This window comes from Sphaerodactylus townsendi, linkage group LG04, assembly GCF_021028975.2.
Source record: "Sphaerodactylus townsendi isolate TG3544 linkage group LG04, MPM_Stown_v2.3, whole genome shotgun sequence".
Classification (NCBI taxonomy): Eukaryota; Metazoa; Chordata; class Lepidosauria; order Squamata; family Sphaerodactylidae; genus Sphaerodactylus; species Sphaerodactylus townsendi.
The window spans coordinates 108243045-108263359 of NC_059428.1; the positions used below are offsets into that span (position 1 = coordinate 108243045).

The following is a 20315-nucleotide window of genomic DNA, read 5'->3' on the forward strand; positions in this document are numbered from 1 at the left end:
TTCAGTCTGGATAGCTGATACAACCTCATCTCCTTTCAAAAAAACTTTTTGACACCAGTCCTGGAAAGGAAGGATTTACGCTAAACTCCCCTTTTCAATGCCACAAACGTGTTTTCGCAATTAAAGCTGCACAATTACCATTGACAAGCCCAAGTCGGCAGAACATAAGCCCGTGCTGTTCAAATGCGCCTGCCTCTCAGTGCCTCCAGCAAAAACCCACAGGCGGGGGAGAAGGGGGGGGGAAATGAAAGAAAGAAATCTCCCCTCATTATTTAACAACTTGTTTGGTATTGCACTGCACTTCTTTTGGAACGTTTGATTGTATGGGAAGAATGTTTTCCCCATTTTAATTTCCTGGCTGGAGGCCCATCCTCTCTCATGGTTCTGCTTCTTCATGTACACAAAATATGCACCAGTTACACACATAAAAATAATGATTGTAAAACAGCCACTTCATTTTCATAACTCATAAAACAAATCTAGTCACAATGCGCAGGGAAGGGGATATTTTAACTCTTGCAGACAGATGTATGTGCTTCTTGTCTTACGCCAAAAGTACTTGTACTGCTTCTGCCGATGAGAGAAACACTGAAAACTGTACTCTACACAGCAAGGATAGAAAAGCAGTTCAACTTCCTAATGGCCCAGTCGGTGTATCAGAAAATGGTTGTTAAAATCTGACCATTGGTTTGTTACATGTATGTATTTGATATGCCCCTTTTGAAACCCCCTTTGTCATGCATTTTGGAAGCACACCTGAAGATTTCTGGAGGCACACTGTTTCACACAGACCACTTGTCCAGCTAAAATCAGGAATAACAAAATCTGTACCCTCTCCCACAGATTCCAGGTAGTTCCTCTCAGACACAACCGCGCCACTTGGGGTTTTAACCGAGCGAACCTTTCTTTAGTCCTATTTTGAAGTAAATACAAATTTGTCCTTAAAGATATATATGAAATTGCTCAAATGGGATCCAAGAGGAAACTTTTAAACATGCATATGAACACAAGGAAAGGGTATGACAGATCGTTCTCTGCAGGCATGTGAAGGACAGTATGGGAGAGAGGAAGATGAGCTGCCTATTTGTAAATAGTTCAGTGTTTAGGAATATAAATAAATCTAGCTAACTCAAGGTCTCCACTTTTGAAAAAAAAATGCTCACATTTTTAAAGAGCTAGATAAAACTTCCATGCATTTTTTTAAAAAAAGCACATACACATTTTAAAGATACAGCACATATAAAAATGAACAGGAAAATGAAATATTAAGTGTTACACTGAAAGCATTACAAGCACAATGCCCGTAGCACTGGATTAGAGTGTGAAATCAACGGCCTCTCTTCGTCTTGTAATGAAACCGCTTAGATTGAAAAAAGGCACATAGAGGATCAAGCATGCCTCACCACCTGAGGAGCGCCATTCAGACCTATGGCTTCTAATGCCCTGAATGCCTATCTTTATTTACCCGGAGGTGACTACGAGCTCTTCAAGCTTTCACCAGCTTCGTCAGTTCATTTGTTGGATTACATATCAGGGATAAAATGTCCGATTTAATCAATGCAGCTGAGGGCTAATTGCCCACTGGTATGTTCTTAGACTGTTTTGGTTCTACGATAGGTATATTAAATGGAATTTTAAAAATTAAACAGGCATCTTTAACACAAATGGACGATTATAAAGTAATGTTGCATTTATCTGACAAAAGACAACTCAAAATGTAAGACAATCCTTTCCCCAGGTTATACATAATTTTTTTTATAACTGTAGATGCAAATTTAAGACAACTGTTCTTTTCTTACTGGCAATGTAAGGAAAAAACTTAGTCCTCCTACAGGTAAATAGGGGTAATTAACATTTAAGGCATCAAGAAAGAAGACTGGACTTTATGTTGTTTTGGTATAATTAGTGGCAATTGGTCACTCAAAGGGTCAGTCATTTTGGGGGGGGCACAGAAGTAAGTGTTCTTCATTCTGAACAGAAGCCTTCTTCTTGCTTAGCTGTTTGCTATAAAACAATATACAGTTGGAATAAATGCCTAATTAAGGAGGCCGCTCACAAAATGCTATAATAAGCATCAACCATGATTTTTCTGAAAATGGGTTGCACAGACTTTCTTAAATATAGCAGCTCCATGAAAGAAAACAGCCTAAAGACAGCATACTTCCGCTTTCAAGAGAAACAAGAAGGGTCTTTCAGATACAACAGAACAGCCAACCCAGGCTTTTCACCAAGTCATCATGTGACAGGAGGCCACACCAGTTGGCACTCTGCAAGAATTGTATCCATATAGTGCTCATAGTTAACAACATGAGCTACCATATGCAGCAGGATTCATGTTCAGGTGTATGCTGCAGGTATTTTTAGTATTCAATACACACATGAAATGGTCCTGGTACTCCAGAGAAGAATGTTAGGCACAAAGAGAAGGAAGCATCTTACCATGTCTCCAGGCTTCACAGAAACTGCCACCACTACTCCAGGCATGGGTGATCTCAGGATGCTGCTGCTGTCCTCCACCACTTTCTCAGGCATGTACTTGCTCAGCTCTGCAGCAAGCTTAGTCAAGATACGCAACTTGTACTAAGGAGGCAAGGGAGGAGAGAACACACACAAACGTTGATCTAAAGACATGAAATAAAGGGTTTGTACAAAATAAACATTTGGACACAGCCCTTTACAATTACAACTTGATCAATATGTAACTTGAAAACTATTGTTTTAAAAAGTTGGGAGAAAAATGGACATATTTGAAAAAAAACGGATCGTTAATTTAGAAGCTCTGTTGCATAAAGGAAAGATGCAAAACAAGATTTTTTTTCACCCCAAAGAACAAATGAAATGGTGACTCGTGGTTTTCTTTTTTTAAAAAAAAAGATTAAACATAAAAATGTACTCTGTGTTAAAGATGTGATGAAGCACAATCCAGCATCGATTACTTTGAATGGGCACAGAAAATATAACAAATTTAATGAAACCCAGCTTTATGCAAATATTCAACAATTTGGAATTATTTTGTAATTTCTCCATTCCTCCTCTCCTCTCACTGTGCCACACAATTTAACTAAAACGATTGTGATATTATAAGAATACCAATTATACACTGTGGTTGACTCCTGAGAAAGCATTCTACAGGGAATATCTATACCTGCTGCCAGCCATACTTCTGAAATTATACTGATGTAAATGTAGAGCAATTGATGGAATCAATCCAAAATTTAAACCACAGTAAATAAGCAAAGTCGAATGGTAGCTCCAGGGGAAAAGCTTTGCTTTAGCTTATTTAAAAAATGTACAAGAGATTAATTTGATCTTTTGCAAGCAACCCAGGGTTCATAAGTAGGAACAACAACAAAAATATCATGTGAAAACTGCCCATACATATACCGTTCCCTTCTCAGCTCTTACGTACAGGATACATTGCAAAATATGAAATGCCCCTCCCACAAGAGCAAATGCAATCTGGACTTCAATTTCCAAGTGAGATACTTTGCGTTATACAAACTTGAACACTTTGTTTAAGACCCTTATACACACTCAAATGGGACCCGTAAAAAATTCTAATTTTTCAAAAGACACAACAGTACTAATCCTTACAGCTTTGGTCATATAAAAGCTTAGCAAAAATGGCTGTAGCTTTATTAATGTTTGAGGTTTCTCTGCAGATTTTATTTTGTTAATCTGAAAAGATTATCTGAATTCTGTAGTCATCAGGGTTTATTTATGTGGGTTTCCCCCCAAAAAAATCTACCTAGAAAAAGAGACAGTGCATTCAGAAATCCAGTAGATGGCAGCAGGTCTCTGTAAGAAACTTTTCAATCTTCGGCCATCAATGGACAAAATGAACAAAAAATATTTCCATCAGTCGTTTAATCAACAGTGTTGATGATAAATGTTGCAGCTAGATCTGCACCTAATAATCCAATTTGCAATAAGCAACCAGTTTCAACATCTAAGCTTTCGGGTTTTTGAAAACATTCAATCTCTGAGCATATTTCTAGCCTGTTTCCAATGTGGTTAAAGCCTGATCACTAGATGGCCTTGAAGTTCAAATTTCCTACCCAAAAGGAAGTTTTCCAATTGATCCGTTTGCTAAGGAATCTCTACACATTACAGAGGTTTCGAGGGTAAGCAGAGTCAACTCTCAGGGCCAACTCTAAACGTTTTTATACTGGAGATGCATTTGCACTACCTCCACTGTACATACCACGACCCAATGTAAAACATCTGATTTGTGCAGGAGTTGATAAAGCCTAACTGTGCAAATCAAGAGGGCACCCAAGAACCTGCCCAACCATCTGTGTAGCAGCTGCTCATTGCAAGGGAATTATGGATGAGCTGCTTTTCCAGCAGCTTCTCCACCACGTTCAATCTTCTCATCACAAAACCTCTGAACAGTACCCCCCCCCCCAATAAACCCACAGGCTTATGAAGACAGTATCAGCCTAAATTATCTTTGGTTCCCCAGTCCAGTGGGTTCACAAACAGCCCATTCATTGTGAGATGCCTGGTGAAGAAAGCATCCAATAAAAGGGCAAATGGAAATTAAATGAAGCCTGGTTGATTTGGAGCAACACCACTCCCGCCGGAAAGAATGATAAATGGATGAACTTACAGTATCAGTCCTATGGAATGTCCATTGATTTTAGTGAGCCTTTGATAATCTTCACCAATCAATTATATGTTGCCTTATTAATCTGTTTGAGACTGTTCTACATTTTTATAACCAATTCTATAACTAAACACGCACATCCCAAAGGATTCACAACTGAGCCAGTAACAGGACGTACAATTTTTTACTGAGAATACACACATGCGCGCATTCTAGAAAGCTTTCCAAGTCCAAAGGCAAACAAAACTGTATATTTCCATTAAATGCCATTAAAGGTTAAATTGAATTGAATCGAATCGAACTGTATATTTCCAATACACTGAAATGACACCTGAGTACACTGATCGGGGCAACCAGGTGGTCGCAGCATGCCTAGAGACAGAGATGAGCCAAGTCAAATACAGCCTTCAAAATAGCTCTAAGATGCCATAAAAATCTTTTGCAAAGCTACATAATAGCACAAAGCTCAGTTCCAATATGAATTTGTCTTCCTATATAGGTGTAAACCCACCCACAGAAAGTGAAGGCCACTGCTGAAGTATGTACGGCAATTTATTTAATTGACACCGGGGGGGGGGGCATCGTGGACAATCCGCAATCACTACTTAAATCAATTTTAGAATTCACCCAGTGATGCAACCCCCAATTCCCAAGATAGGATTGGTTTTACTCAAGCTGTATAACAAGATTTCCCCAAGAGGTGACGAGGAAGCCTATTTGAGACACATGCAAAGGGTGAGGCACACGTGACGAGGAAGCCTATTTGAGACACATGCAAAGGGTGAGGCACACGTAGGGTGAGGCACACGTAGAATGAGCTGGCCAAAGACACAGAATATAGAATTACAAAGGGCCCAAACAGCCCAGAAAATTCTGGGAAGTCCAAGCAAACCCACATTTTGATTCCCATCAATCATGTTCTTCAAACTCCCAATATGCATCTGTCTGTCAGTTAAAATAGTTAACACTTTTTTAAAAACAAAAGAAAGATTATTTAATTTCCATGGCAATTTTAGCACCATAGCTTAGAAGAAAAATCCTATGAGGGTATGCTTGGAATTTGAGAGGAAGATGGTGTGTTTGAGAAGATTTGTTAGCACAAATTGCCAGCAGAATCACTATGCTCTGTGACAGGCCAAATAACAACAGCTTCTGCTTGTTTCTTTGCTCTTCTCTGTGTGTTTTGCAATCAAGACGCGCACAAGTGCCTGCCAGCTTTTGAAGGATATGATCTTTAAGTGAAATTACAGTGCAAATGAAAAGCTTTTTGTTCTTATTAAAATTTGTCAGCGTCATATGGGAAGGGGGGGGGGAAGCTTGCAGAATACATTCTGCTGTCAATCTAATAAACATTCTGTGCAGAGGGACTATTTATCAAAAGATAAATTGTAGTTAAAAGTCATTCATTAAACCTTTGGGGGGAGAACATAATTACATCAAATTACACAGTTTCAGTATCCATGGTAAAATGTCTGCCATCTATTCCTCCTTGGAAAGTAATAATAAAAAAAGGCCAACAGGTATCATGGAAGGAAATGGGGGGGGGGGAATCATGGTAGTTTGCAAGGCAAATTCTTTTACACAGGTTCACTTTTAAGCTCAGACCTTCAGGTGCCAGGTGCCCTGGCTTGCTTGGCCAATCAATGGTCAAGCCACCTGCACTGAATGTAAAATGATTTAAGTTTTTCCAAACTAGCTTTCAACTTGGAGGAGAGAACAGGCTTGGGGGTGAGGTTTACTGGCAAGGAAACGGTTCCCAATTGTTGTGCTGTAAAAACATTGCTTCTCTCCATCACAGACCCTACAGAACATTCCGCTTTTACTATTTTTATATTTCCCTATCTTCTGGATTCCTTTCTCTGCAGGGCTCCTGCTTGGCTTGGAATGAGATGTGAGAGTCAGTAAGCTAAAAGCTTTCAAATGCAGGCCTTTGTTATTGATGAGCTGTTCCCTTTCCTTTTGTATTTGTTTATTGTTCTTTAGTCTGCTTTGGGGGGGGAGGGGAATTAGCTATTGTAATCAAAAAGCTGCCCCCACCCCAAAAAGTCCAGAAGACTTCTTAGGAAAGATCTTGTTGGGGGCACAGTTGGGGACAGATGACCTTTGTGAATGTAGCATGGCCAAAGCAACATAGAGCAAGTTTCTCGGTTTTAAAGTTCTGTCTGATGTGTTTCTACAGTCAGTCGAATCCCAGTAAATAACACACCCCGCTACACACACACAAAAAAAGTATTCCTCAGTAAAATACTTTCTCAGCATTCAGAAACAGCCTGACCAAAGAGTTCCTCTGAGGATGTTAACATGTGGATTGGTTAGAAAGGAAGTGTAAAAGAGTTTAGAAGACCAAATAATTCCTGGCTCAAAATCAAAGATAACCAGTCTTACACATATCACCAAAAGCACCTTTATTTTCTCAGAAAGGTAAGGTAATGAAAACCTTATGCTGAATTTTCTTAACTTTTTAAAAACGTTGTGAAACTGAGTAGGTATGTTACAAGAAAATGAAAATACATTGCAAATGTTGTAGGGGGCCTGCATCACCAAATGAAACAGGAGGTATAAACTGAACACAAGGAAAAATCTGTCGGAATCACAGGTAGAATTATAGTAGAGAGAGAAAAGTAGCAATGTTTGCCACCATGAAATCTCCTCTGGGCCCTCTGGGAGGGTCTCATGTCTACATTCTTCCAGATCAAATCTGACAGAAGAAGTTAAATGAAGAAGATGACTGGAATGTAAGCATGCAGTATATTATGAGTTGTCGCAGTGAGGTATTGGCTACCTGCAGTATAAAATATAGCTGGACGCAGAGGCTCTATCTAAGGAAAAACATGAAGCAACCAAGATCCCTTAGTAAAATACAAAGTTGCTTATCTCTGATTCTGGAGGAGCCAATTGTCAAAATCCAGCACAAATGTACACTTTATTAAGTACACTGAAATCAGTGGGTTGAAACGTACATAACAGTGTTGCAGGACGAACCCTATTTACAGGGTGTCATTCTAGTTGTGATCATGCCACCATGAAGGGAAGGCCTGGTTTTGTATCAGAATGACAAGACCAGGGAAGCATATTAATGCTTTAGCTGTAGATAGTATTCTCAACAGAGTATAAATGTCTCCATTCCACATTTTATAACATCAAGAATACCTACAATGCAACCCTAAACAGAGTCATACCCTTCTAAGCCCTTTGACTTCTATGAATTTTGAAGGATGAAACTCTGCTTAGACTGCATTGCTTGTTTCCAATGTGTACAGTTTATGAGCAGACCTACATTCAGGGCCGGAGCGAGGGGGATCTGCGCCCAGGGTACATGTGTGTCCTGTGCCCCTGCCATGCCCCCGCACCAGTGCGCCCCCCCATACTCCATTGGCGCTACGCCACTGCCGACTTTGTACACTGTATAAAATCTAGAACCTCTTCCAGTGTCTACAATTTCCTCTTTACCTACAAAAAGAGATCTAAGAACAATTGCAAGATGATGGGGGAGGAGAAAAATCTAAGAAGAAATTGAAAGAGCTATGGATTGAATGGCAAATTGGACGCATGGTTTCAAAAATAATGCTTAGATCGTGTGCAATACATAGAAAGCATATGATGGGAAAGGATTAGGTTTGAAGAAAAAGAGCTGTTCATTTTCAAAAGTTAAAAGATCTCAGACACACATGTATCCTAAATAGAAGCCGAAGACACCACATAATGCACAGTGTCCCAGTGAGAAAACAGGTACAGAGTTCAGGGGCCACTTAGCCAGGTTTTCAAATGTAATCTAGCTAACTCATAAGCCTGCAGACAACAAAATCTTCAGAGAGTGTCTGAGAACACATGTAACTTTAGGGCTCTCTGGGGAATTTTCACTAGATATGGGGGGAGGGGTTTGCATGAATTTGGTCCACATTTATCATGACATGTTCACCAGCTTTCTACAAAGAAGGTGATAATTTCTGTGTCTGTTTACAGTGGACTAAGATACCTTCACTTTTATCATATTCAAAAAAGGCAAGCTTTAGAGTAATCAGAGGACACCCATTTTTGTTTGTCCAGAACATTCTGGTACAGTAAGCATACTGGAGTCAAAGGCCAACTAGGCACTGCAAGTAATAAACTAAATTCTCAGACAATGGTTCTATTTACCTTGTAGTCCTGATCTGCTTACTTGGCATGACCCCTATGTACCAATAAAAGTAAAACAACATATTTATGTGATTCATTGTAGAGGCTAGAAAGTACAACAAACTTTAAGAGAATCTCTAAGGGTGGCTGATATGGTTACATTGTCTCCCTACATCCCCAGGCTCTTCACATTCCCCCACAGGCACAACCACAAATTCTCAGGGGAGATCCCTGCATTCCCTGCAGCTGAAAAACGTGCGGCTGTGCCCAGAGAAGCCACACAGAAACACAGTTTTTTATCCCTGGAGATTGGCTTCCCAAATCTCAGAAAGATCTGCAGGGAAACCTTAGATCCAAAACAAGGTAGTGTAATTATCCCACAAGAAATGCTGAGTTTATATCAAGGAAAGCCAAGCCCTCACATAGTGAAGGAATTTCATAACATAAAAAGAACTATTAAAATTAGGCCTAGAGTTACTAGGTCTCCCTAGCCTCCGGTGAGGGATGGGGGCAGTGGCTATTTAATGGGGGTAGTAAGGAGAATTAGACTACCATTATATAGTACAAGTCCTTGCAACAAAACAATTAAAACAGCAATTAATTTTGCTCACCCTTTCCACCTCGAAAACCACCATGTTATACAGTCTAGAGAGATGCCCAACCTCCTCCCCAAATCAGGATTAAAACCTCACAACACAGAATCCTTCTACTTTAGGTTAAGGCTGAGCAGTCAGAGTCAAAAGCATACAAAAATAAAGCTTGTAGCTGTCCTTCGTGCGTGGAGTTACAATACAGCCGGACAAGGTAAAGTGAACAGATAGCAGTGAGAAAGCTGTCTGAATAGCAAAGCTCTGCAGTCACTGGAGCAGCCCTGTTAGCATTCTGCTTTGACAACTCCATCAGCACAGTCTCAAGGTAGCTGTCAATCAGGATTCATCATTTAATACAACAGCACTCAGAGGATTTTCCTCCTTATAAACCACATGACAGCGCAACTACAGCTCTATTTACACCCGGCGCCTACTTCTGTTTACAAGGCTCTCGTAATTAGAAAGCATGCAACAGGCAGCAATATTATTCGGGCTCCCATTTTTGCCAGCCCCTCCATGCAAAGTGTGATCTTGCTTCACAGAGTCATGCTAAATGACAAAAGCGCTATTTTTCTTCAGCCTCTGTGCTCAGACAGCACTTCATTTGCAGCTATCTATAATTAGATTAATGGTGTAGTGCGGCACAAAGCAGGCCCACTTCACATCAAGATAGCATATGAATTAGGACAAACACTTATTTCAATTCCAGGCAGAGAAAGCAGTGACTGGGGTATTTAGCATACCCTTTATGGTGGAATGAGATGTTAATTGTGTACCATTTACCTCTAAACTGCTTGCTTGTTGTATAAATCACTTGGCTAATTGATGCAGAGATAGAAACGTAGCCACAGGCAAGAAAGCAAGGGAATGAGAGGCGAAAGATGGCGGATAAAGGATTATCCAGTAAAACCATATGGAGATGAGGTTCCTTTGAAACCTGCTCATGAGCTGAAGACTTCTTGAAAAACTACCAAAAAAAGTGCCACACGGATGTGTTGAGAAAGAGTTTACCTCATGGCATAGGAGCAAGCTCTTCAAAAGAGGGAAGGGAAGGGGGCCTTCAGTAAAAAAAACCCCCAAATTTAAAAAAATGTGTTCAATGAATTCCAGAGGGGTAGCCATGTTGTAGCAACCACAACAAAGAGCCCCAGTAGCCCTTTTAATGATTTTATTGTGGCATAAGCTTTTGTGGATTACAACCCACTGACAAAGTGGACTCTGTTAGCATATGGTATAATAAAATTGTTAATCTTTAAGGTGCCTCAGAACTCAGTGAATACATGTCTGAGAAATTACACAAGCCACAGCCTGGCAGGGTATAAAAGGCAAAGCTGAGTTTAGGTTAGGGAAAGGAAGGGTTCAACATAATGTCTAAGTTATAGTCACAAAGCTTAAAAGGGGGGTCCTGAGTAGAAATACAAAGTACGGCTTTTGGGTGACCTTCTTTTCTTCCACAATGTTTTTACTGAAAAGGTTGTATATCCCAAAAGATGCACATCATGCAAAACCCAGGTAACTTGTAATAATATCAAAAAATGATTAAGAAACTCGACCTCCATGCCTCAGTTTTGGATACCTAGACCACTATGTTCCATGAAATAATGTTTACAGAAATGGCTAAGAGTCAATCTTCAGTTGCTGGCAAAATTGTATCTAAATCCTGTATAATACAACCATTAGGCTTTCTGACTACAACCTCTAGTTCAAGGGGCATCAGATCATTATCACTTTGTTCCATATTGCTAAATCGGGCTTATTAAAAACTATGAACTGGACACTTACTTGGGCAATTGGGGCTTAATTTCCACAGGAGTTTGCAATTCAGATTTATGATTTTTTTAAACAGGAATGCTATTCCCAGCTGATTAAGATGAAAAATCATTAGTTTTTGACTTTCTCTCTCTTTCTCTATATTTTTTAAGTCTTAATGCGACACTGTTCAGAGCTAAATAGGCTGTATGAGCAGTATTATAAAAGTAAGAAATATGAATTCCCACTGGCAAAACCAGACTGAAAAATTGTTAAAATATAAAACATATTCTAGGAACCTTCCTCAGTAAAGAATGAGTCAGGATACTTAACCAAGAATTCTAGAGATGTGCTGACACTAGGACTTTGGCATGCCACATTTCCTGCATCCCAAGCAGATATTCTAACACTGAGCCTTAGCCCAGAAAATGATAGCTAAATTGTTCCCAGTCAGATGCTTTTGGGAAGTCTACAAGAAGGGCACACAGGGAACCATCTTTTCTCACTCTCTCTCTCTCTCCCCCTCCTTTCCCACACAACTTGCATTCCACCTCTAACCATGGAAGTTTCATCTACCTATAACTTTATTCATTGATCAGAGAATCTTTTCTTGCCTTTCTGCCACACAAGGCAGTCAAAACAGACAACTCAGTCTTGCGGGGGGGGGGGGGGGAAAAAAAAACACCAATTGCAACTAAAATAAATTTAGCAATTAAAACCATCTATAGTTACTTACAAAAAAGTTGTTTGCTTTGACTGACATGTGATTAAAACTGTGAGTAAACAACACATGTTAAAGTAACAGGCAAATTTGACTAGCGAGGGAATTCCACAGCTGGGATGCCACCCTCTGGTAGCCCATCTGTCAAACTTTTCAAGGTGGAGACATTTCAAAGTCTTCAATGCAGATCATGAAGGGCCAAGTATTCCCTAAGATAACCTGGTTTCAGATCATTTAGGCTGATATAGGTCAACACCAACAGTTTGAATTTTGCCAGGAAATAAAGACAATATACCTTTAGTCAGGATGGGATATATGACTATAAGAAGAGCAGTGATCCATCTAGTCTATAATCCTGTGTCACATACTGGCCAACTAGTTCTTCTGGAGATCCAACAAGAAGGCTTAGAGGCCAAGACCTTCCCCGATGCTGCTTCCAAGAACTAGTATTGAGAGGTTTGCTGCCTCTGAAAGCGTAGGTTCCCTTTAACCCAATGGGAAGTATGAATTTGTCTAACCCCCACCCCCGTTGTCTATGCCTGTGTAGCTCCCTGTTCCTTTCAACCAGTTTTGGTTAATAACGCCTTGGCACATTCTACAGCAGGTAAATAGTCTTCAACAGTAATCCTATGTCAGTGATGGCGAACCTTTTTGAGACCGAGTGCCCAAATTGCAACCCAAACCCCACTTACTTATCGCAAAGTGCCAACCTGGCAATTTAACCTGAATGCTGAGGTTTTAGTTTAGAAAAAAACAGTTGGCTCCCTCTTTCTCCGCCCCACCCGCTCGAGCAAGGGCCAGCCTGCTCTAGCCTCCAGCAAGTCCTGCACGCACCGCACTGTGCCTCTCTAGCATCTCTGCCTCTTCTGTGCCCCCCCCCCCCGCCCCCTTGGGCAGCAGCCACCCAGAGCACAGGCACCAGGCCCGTCAGCCGAGTCCTCCCTGCTCACCGCGGTGTGCACACGTCATGCTCAGTGGCCCAGGCCAGCCTAGATGTGTGTGTGGGTGTGTGGGTGTTTTTCCGCCCCACACATGACGAACTCTGTGTGTGCGTGCCCACAGAGAGGTCTCCGAGTGCCACCTCTGGCACCCGTGCCATAGGTTCGCCATCACTGCCCTATGTAGATTACAGATCATTAATCAACCTTATAATCCAAACTTCTGACAAGATGATTTTAATCTAGGCAGGGCTGAAGATGGCTCTCCCTGCAGCTGTTGGAAATTGCTTCATCCATTTTATGATACTTCCACATCCAGTAGACACAAATCAAGAAGCACTCTAAGCTGTGCATATGACCTTCAAGTAGAACATGTCCAGACTAAGGGAAACTCCATCTTCATGGGCTAATTGATCATGTACCAATATTATCTCCACCTTGTCTATTTATGCTTCAGTTTATTAGTCCTCACCTAGACAAAAGCAATATTGCCTCTCCAACAGACTAATTCTAAAGAGAGTTACTCTAGTCTAATCCCATTCATGCCAATGAGTTTAGACTAGAGTAACTATCTTTAGGATTGCACTGCAAATCCTCAAACTGAACCAATGGTTTCATGAAGATTTTAAATCGAATGGGAAAAAGGATGTCCCTGCAAGTACAGAATGAAGGCTACAGGACTGGGGGTAAAACCCAGTCCACTAGGTAGGAGTGGAACCACTGCAGCATGATGTCTCCAGTTCTCATTTGGAGATCCAGAAGATATCATGGTATACCATGAACTTGAAAGATGCCAATTGACCCAAGAAAATCTACAGGTTCACAGTTCTCTTCATCTCTTTCTCTCTCAGTACAGAATCTCCATCAAGTTGAATGGTTTCAGTTTCATAACTAGGCCAGAATCTATACTGTAACAGACATTTCATCCAGAGGAGATATCCTACTATCCTACCACCAACCACTTGAGTACTTTGTATAAGGAAAGAAGATTTTCCACTAGATGGTAACTGGATACGTTGATACAATCCAGGAATGACTTTTCATCAAACATGATTCCTTTCCAGGCAGCTGGGACCACTCCCTCTTATAAGGAAGCATTAACCTTCCTAGATCCAACCACTACTCTACCTCTGCTGGATATAACAAGCCAAGACAGGCAAGGATTGAGTAAACAGGTGTACATCTACCACCACATCTATATTCTCAAGTTGCAGTGCTAAAAACTCATCCAAGAAAGACTAGACAGTGATTGAGGCACACTCTTTGTATTCAGTGTGAAGTCCCTTGGAACAGAAGAGAGCTTTCTTTTTCTACAAAGTGCTAAGCAAACAAGTCACAATGGGCTACCAAGGAGTCAATGATGATTATGAAGCACCAGCTCACCCAGAAAAGCTGTGTTGGGTGGCCTTGAGAACTCATTCCCCATTGCCACCATCACCGGAGCAGGCCTTCAAATGGGTTCTCATTTGCGTTTGGACATGTCCTGAATGTTATCTTCATCAGTAATTTAAGTTATCCTTCTGTCTCCTTGATTATTACGGCTAAGAACTGTTGATAGGTCTACCCTTCATAAATTCATCCAATTGCCTTTTAAAACCAGCTACGCTTTTGCCTACAAAAAAAAGTTTGAGTCCAGTGGTACCTTTGAGACCACCAGAGTTTTAATTTTGGTATTTCATGTGTATGCACATTCTTCAGAGCTGTTCTGAAGAAGTGTGAATGCACATGAAAGCTGATACCAAGAATAAAATGTTGTTGGTCCCAAGGGCGCCACTGGGCTCAAACATTTTTCTGCTGCTTCAGATCAACACGGTTACCCAGCTGAATCTACTGCTATGCGAAATAGCAGTTTGTGTCTGTGCTGAATCTTCATTCAATCAATTTCAGCAAGTGACCCTGTTTTCCAGAGCAAGATGGGGGAAATGACAAAAATGACAAAAATTTGCTATGACAAAAAGATGTCTTCTGTCTTTTTCAAAATCTTTTCCTGTGTTTTGAAACAGGTATCCACAACTGTACTCTCCGCACCATGAAGTGGCACAATGGGATTGCAATAATTTTGTTTTCAACCTATCCCCTAATAACGCCTAACAAGAAACTTGCCATTTTCACCACTGCAATCGAACTCATCATATCCTTCATGAACTCCCATATTTCTCTCGTATAGTCACAGCAAGTTGTAGTCTCATCGGGTCTCTTGGCCTCAGGCCTGCAGCCTGGAGTTGGCAGGAAGATCTGCTGGGAAGGGCACTTCCTCACCCCTCTGCTTGTTTTGTCTGGTTCTATTGTAATTTTGTACTTTATTTTTGTATTGGGAAGGGTAGCAAGTTATGAATGAATGCATACCGTTAGGATTTGGCGGGGGGCACCAACCAGGCACCTTACACTCAATCTTAGCCGGTTTTCAATGGGACTGATGTAAGCGGTTTTCATATGTGAAACGGGCAAAAAAATTTGAGAGCTCATCTTAATTTTGGACTCTGGATTTCTTGTGGTCATCATGGCTCTCTCCTTGTGGACTTGATGCCAGATCTGCACAATATATTTGTACGGCAATGGTGCATTGTGGAGATTCTTGAGTCTGATGTTCCTCATCAGTTTGTAGTTTCCACACTTCTGCAGACACATGCACGTTTATATGTTCAGCACTTTTTGCACTTATGACATTTGTGATCATTGTATTGTAGCCTGTGCATGGCTTGTTTTCACTTCTAAATACCAACCAGGTGAAGGACTTTGCTGAAAAAAAATTGAGGGGTGAAGTATATGTCAACTGTACCATCTCCATCTATATGTAGCTCAGTACTCTCAAAGAATTCTAAATGGCCAAATGAGCAAGTCCATCAATGAACGATGATATGAAGTTTAGTAACAAAAGGGCACTAATGTGTATTACTGAGCATGCTGTCTATGCAAATTCTTGGTGAACAGCAATGATCATTGTTATTACAAGATGACAGGTTAACGCTCTAGCAATTTCAGTAGCTCCTCCCAAATGTATCACATAGCCCCAGTGCTGCTGAGCAATAAAGAAAAGAATTCCCTTGTGTCTGCAGTGATGCTCAAGTTCAGGAGTTGAGACTGTGGCCACTAGGCTAATAAAAGCTCGGTACATAATCCTCCTTTTATCATTAGCAAAGCTGACGACTCCCAAGGAAATGCGAGCTAGATCTGGACCAGCCAAAGGGACTCATGACTTGGGAACAAATAGTTGCAGAAATAAGCTATGTTGACTACTTGGAAATAATACCTCCCAGTGGGCAGCTAGCTGAGGAGAGTGGAAATGCATGGAGGAAAAAAAGATGTGAAGCCATGTAACAACCCTGTTCCTAATCATTAATCACTTGTCCCCCCCTGTGACCATTTAAACTCGCCTATTACAGCCTGCAGCAATAGGGTAACACTCCCATCACTTGCATGTCAGCAATGCTGGTGTTAACAGGAGAAAATATATGGTTTGTTCACTTAGGCTCAGGTCCCACAGCATTTGCTACCTTTAATTGAAAAAGGCAGTTACACACGAAGCAAATCATTCCATTAGCTTAAGATGTTTGATAACATCCAATTGATAGTGTCAATATGTTATGCTGACACAATCCGTCACTTTAATCACGTCTGGGCCCATGGATGGCCCATGGATTCCAAACTATCCATTAGTTTGGAAAAGGGGGGGAAGGGCCCACTTGATTTTCTGTGTCTTACTGAACAACAACAGAAAAATCAGTGAGGATAACTACTGTCATAACTTTATGAGTATAATCAGTAATAATTTTTATTGTTTTGAAAATACATACTGTTCTTGTAAAAATTTTAAACAGCGGTTCAGGGTCACCACAGATAAAGGAACATAAATTCAATACAAGGTCAATGCAAGAATCAGCTCCAAGAGCAAATCTCTCTCTCTCTCTCTCTCTCTCTCTCCCCCCCCCCTCTTCTCCACCCTTTTAATTTTGGCTTTCGCGGAGGCAACACCATCCATTCAGAAAAGGCAGAACAGTATCTCAATAATCAACCACATTCCCTACCAACTGTACTTGCATCTTCTCTGAATTGAATTTCAGTTTATTATCCCTTATTTATCCCAGAATTAATTTAGTGTACTCATTGTTCGGAGCAGATAGAATGGAAAAACTACAAGCTGGGGGTCTTACATATACTGACATTTCTGGATACCCCCCCCCCCCGAAGTTTCATGTAAACAGTGCAAGACAAGATGGAATCCTATAGCTTAGGTGCCATGGGTCTGAGCAACAGATCCACAGCATCACTGACGGAAGAGTCTATCTGGACAGGAACAGGACCAACAGAAAGTTCTAAAGCTCTAAATCCCATCCTGACTTTAAAAAGCCCAACACCAAGAGCTCTTTAGCACTGCCACTCTAGAGCAGAGGAGACGAGAACAATGTAATAAGCTGCCCTGGGTCCAAAAACAGGACTTAAAGAAAAATATGAACATAAATAAAACAAAAGTACATATGCTGCTGTACACAGATAATTGTTAGGCATACGTATCACTTGCAGCATTGTTGACTGGCAGTCAAGCAAACAAAGCTCACGGTGGGTGACAGTGAAATGTGGCTTTCAAGGAAACACTGTGCTTTGAAAGATCTTCTCCCAAGACAAGGAAAAAGAACACCACTTCTGTTAAGGCAACAGGCAGTTTGCTGCTGCTGATGTTACTTCATTTAATTAAAGGCCTGAACATTTTCAATGAACTAGCAAGTTTTGCTTAAAAGTCATTAGAAACACGAGAACACAAAGACATTGTCGAAGGCTTTCATGGCTGGAATCACTGGGATGTTGTGGGCTTTCCGGGCTTTTCCAATAGCATTTTCTCTTGACATTTCTCCTGCATCCGTGGCTGGCATCTTCAGAGGAAGATGCCAGCCACAGATCCAGGCGAAACATCAGCAGAAAATGCTATTGGAACACAGCCATCCAGGCTGGAAACCCCACAACACCCCAACAGAAAGACAACTAAACTGCCTATACACAACCTTCCAAAAATTACTCTTGAAGTCAAACAAAAAGATATACCCAATGATGTTGCTGGGTAAGTCAGCTGCATGATTCTGTTACCCACTGGTAACATTTTAATTAATGCTAACAGATTCAAAGCATTATGGGTTTTAAGTCCTTTCAATCATTTCTTACCTTGATTCAGAGATAAAAAGACCTTATCTAAACCACTAAGGGCAATGAAGTTAAAACTGACATTTCAAACAGTTCCTAAATTCCAGTTTTCCTACACATTTTAGCCCACAGAAACATACATTTTAGATGACAAACGAATGAATGATAAACTGAATTAGTACAAAATAATTGTCATAGAGAAAATTAGCAAAATTGAAAATAGTTTTTAATCAAAATGTGTACTAAACTAGTGAATAAACAATAAATGGAATTTATGAACTTTTCATGTTTAATGTAGAAATTAAGTTTAACTCCCAGATGGATGACAGTCAACACAATGTAGGATTGATGTAATCAATATACACAGCAATAAAGCACACAAACCTAAGCAGACTTACTCAAAAACAAGTTCCATCTTATTTATTTAGTAGGGTTTACTCTCAAAAAAGTGTTCATAGTATTGCAGTCTATGTTTATCATGGTGCTTTCTTTCTGTTTACAAGTTGTAGAGGGGCAGCCTTGTTAATCCATTGCAGCGAAACAAAACAGAGGTTTGGGTCCAATCAATGTTTTCCAATGGCAAAACACAACCCTCCCCACTGATATCCACGAAATGCTGATCTGGGAATGTAGAGGGTTCTGAGGAATGACAGAAGGGAAGGAGATTTGGTGGAAACTGCCAATTTGGTCTGGATCCAATCCTCACCTGAAACAGTAGCAGATTTATGACAGCACATGCTTTCAACAGTTAGCACTCATTTTAGCTTCCCAGCCCATGAGCAATGAAGACCCTGGAGAGCCAGAACCTGAGTAGGTAATACAGAGCTAGTAATCGAACTCTGTATGAGCAGCTTAATATGTGTTCAGAATATTATACGGAAAACAAACTTGTAATTATTGCTCATGTAGTATCTTCTGTGCAGGTATGAATGGAAACTGTGCAGGCCAGCCATGGAAATCTGACCAGAAGGCTTCTAAAAGTTTTGAGCACTGGGAGCGTTCCCTCATCCCCCACCCCACATAGTGAGCTGGTTTCCGGCCCAAATGGTCACATGAAAGGAGGCGAGGAGAGCACTCCTCCCTCAGGTCTGCTTTGCTGCTGTGGAAGAGCACCATTAGAAGAGACAGTAGTCCACAGTGGGAAAGGAGGGAAGGATGAATGCTTGCACCAAAGACAATTGATGAACAACAGTTACTGGTAAGTGTAATTTTGTTTTCATCACTGTGTCTTCAATGCAATCCCACAAGGGAGTGTAGCAAACTCACTTATCATGGAGGGGTGTGTGGGCTTGTCATTGAAATAATGACTGCAATACTGCTCTCCCAACAGCTCTCTCTCTCCTGAAGTCCACATCGATGGAGCAATGCTAGAGAAACATGGACAGAACAGACCAGGTTGCTGCCTAACTTATGTCACGAAGGTTAGCCCTGGCAAGAAAAGCAGCTGAAGAGGCTTGGGCCCTGATGGAATGAGCCCTTACTTGAAGTGGACTTCTTCGCAAGGGTCAATGATGGCCTAACGGAAGAAACAACCCATCCATAAATGGCTCGGGAAGAAGCAGCTTTGCACATCTTGAAACCCTTAAATTTTTGTTTTGTCAGAAAGAATCTGTGTGACTAAAATAAAAAAGAGTGCCCTCCTAACAACAAGAGTATGGAGTGATTGTTCACCCATGGACTGAGGATTTGGGAAAAACATTGGCAGGGTAATATCATGCGACATATGGAAATGAGATACCATCTTAGGCCTAAATTCTAAATGAAGACATAGGATCATCTCATCAGTGTGAAATCTGGTGAATGGAAAGTCAACTCAGAGAGCAGATAACTCTCCTACTATCCTGGCCGAGGTGATAGCGACCAGGAAGGCACCTTTATAAGACAAAAACCAATTAGACATTGCCAGAGACTCAAAAGGTTTATGTACAATCTGTGACAATATAAAAGACAAACTCCAGAGAAAAGAGGTATAAAGGAAGGGTAGAGGTAAGTTAGGCCTCTCAAAAATCTTTTGGAATCAGGAACTGAAGGTACAGAACAAGGGCCAACATGTGGGGAATGAAGAAATTGCAGCAAGGTGAGCCTTGATAGAAGTGGCTAAATCCATATCTTTTAAATACAAGTAGTACCAAAAATATCAGATGAAGTAGAAGTTTCAGGCCCTAGACCTTAGGGCTGTGATCAATGGAGAAAGTGTATCCATTTGGAACCACAGGATCTTCAGGGGTCATTCATGAGTAGAAGATACCTGCCTGCTGAGGAAATCTGCAGTGGTGCTGCTCTCTCCAGCCACATGGACGAACATCAGGGAAACACCGTGTGGCATGGCCCACTGCCATAACCAGGAGGCATCAGCACAGAGGGACCCAGATCTTGTACCCCTTGCTTACTGATGTTACACTTGGCAGCCGTACTGTCCATAGCAATCAGCAGATGTTTTCCTGAGCCTGTGGTTGAAA

At 41.0% G+C, this 20315-nt stretch overlaps 1 protein-coding gene across 2 annotated transcripts in view; it reads right to left on the minus strand.

Annotated features, from left to right (window-relative positions):
- The window catches only part of PCCA (propionyl-CoA carboxylase subunit alpha), a 345506-nt gene that overhangs the window by 20899 nt on the left and 304292 nt on the right, over positions 1-20315 (minus strand). For both annotated transcript variants that reach the window (XM_048493110.1, XM_048493109.1), the window contains exon 22: positions 2440-2580. In XM_048493110.1, coding sequence (XP_048349067.1) covers positions 2440-2580 — 141 coding nt within the window. The remainder of the gene's footprint in view (positions 1-2439; positions 2581-20315) is intronic.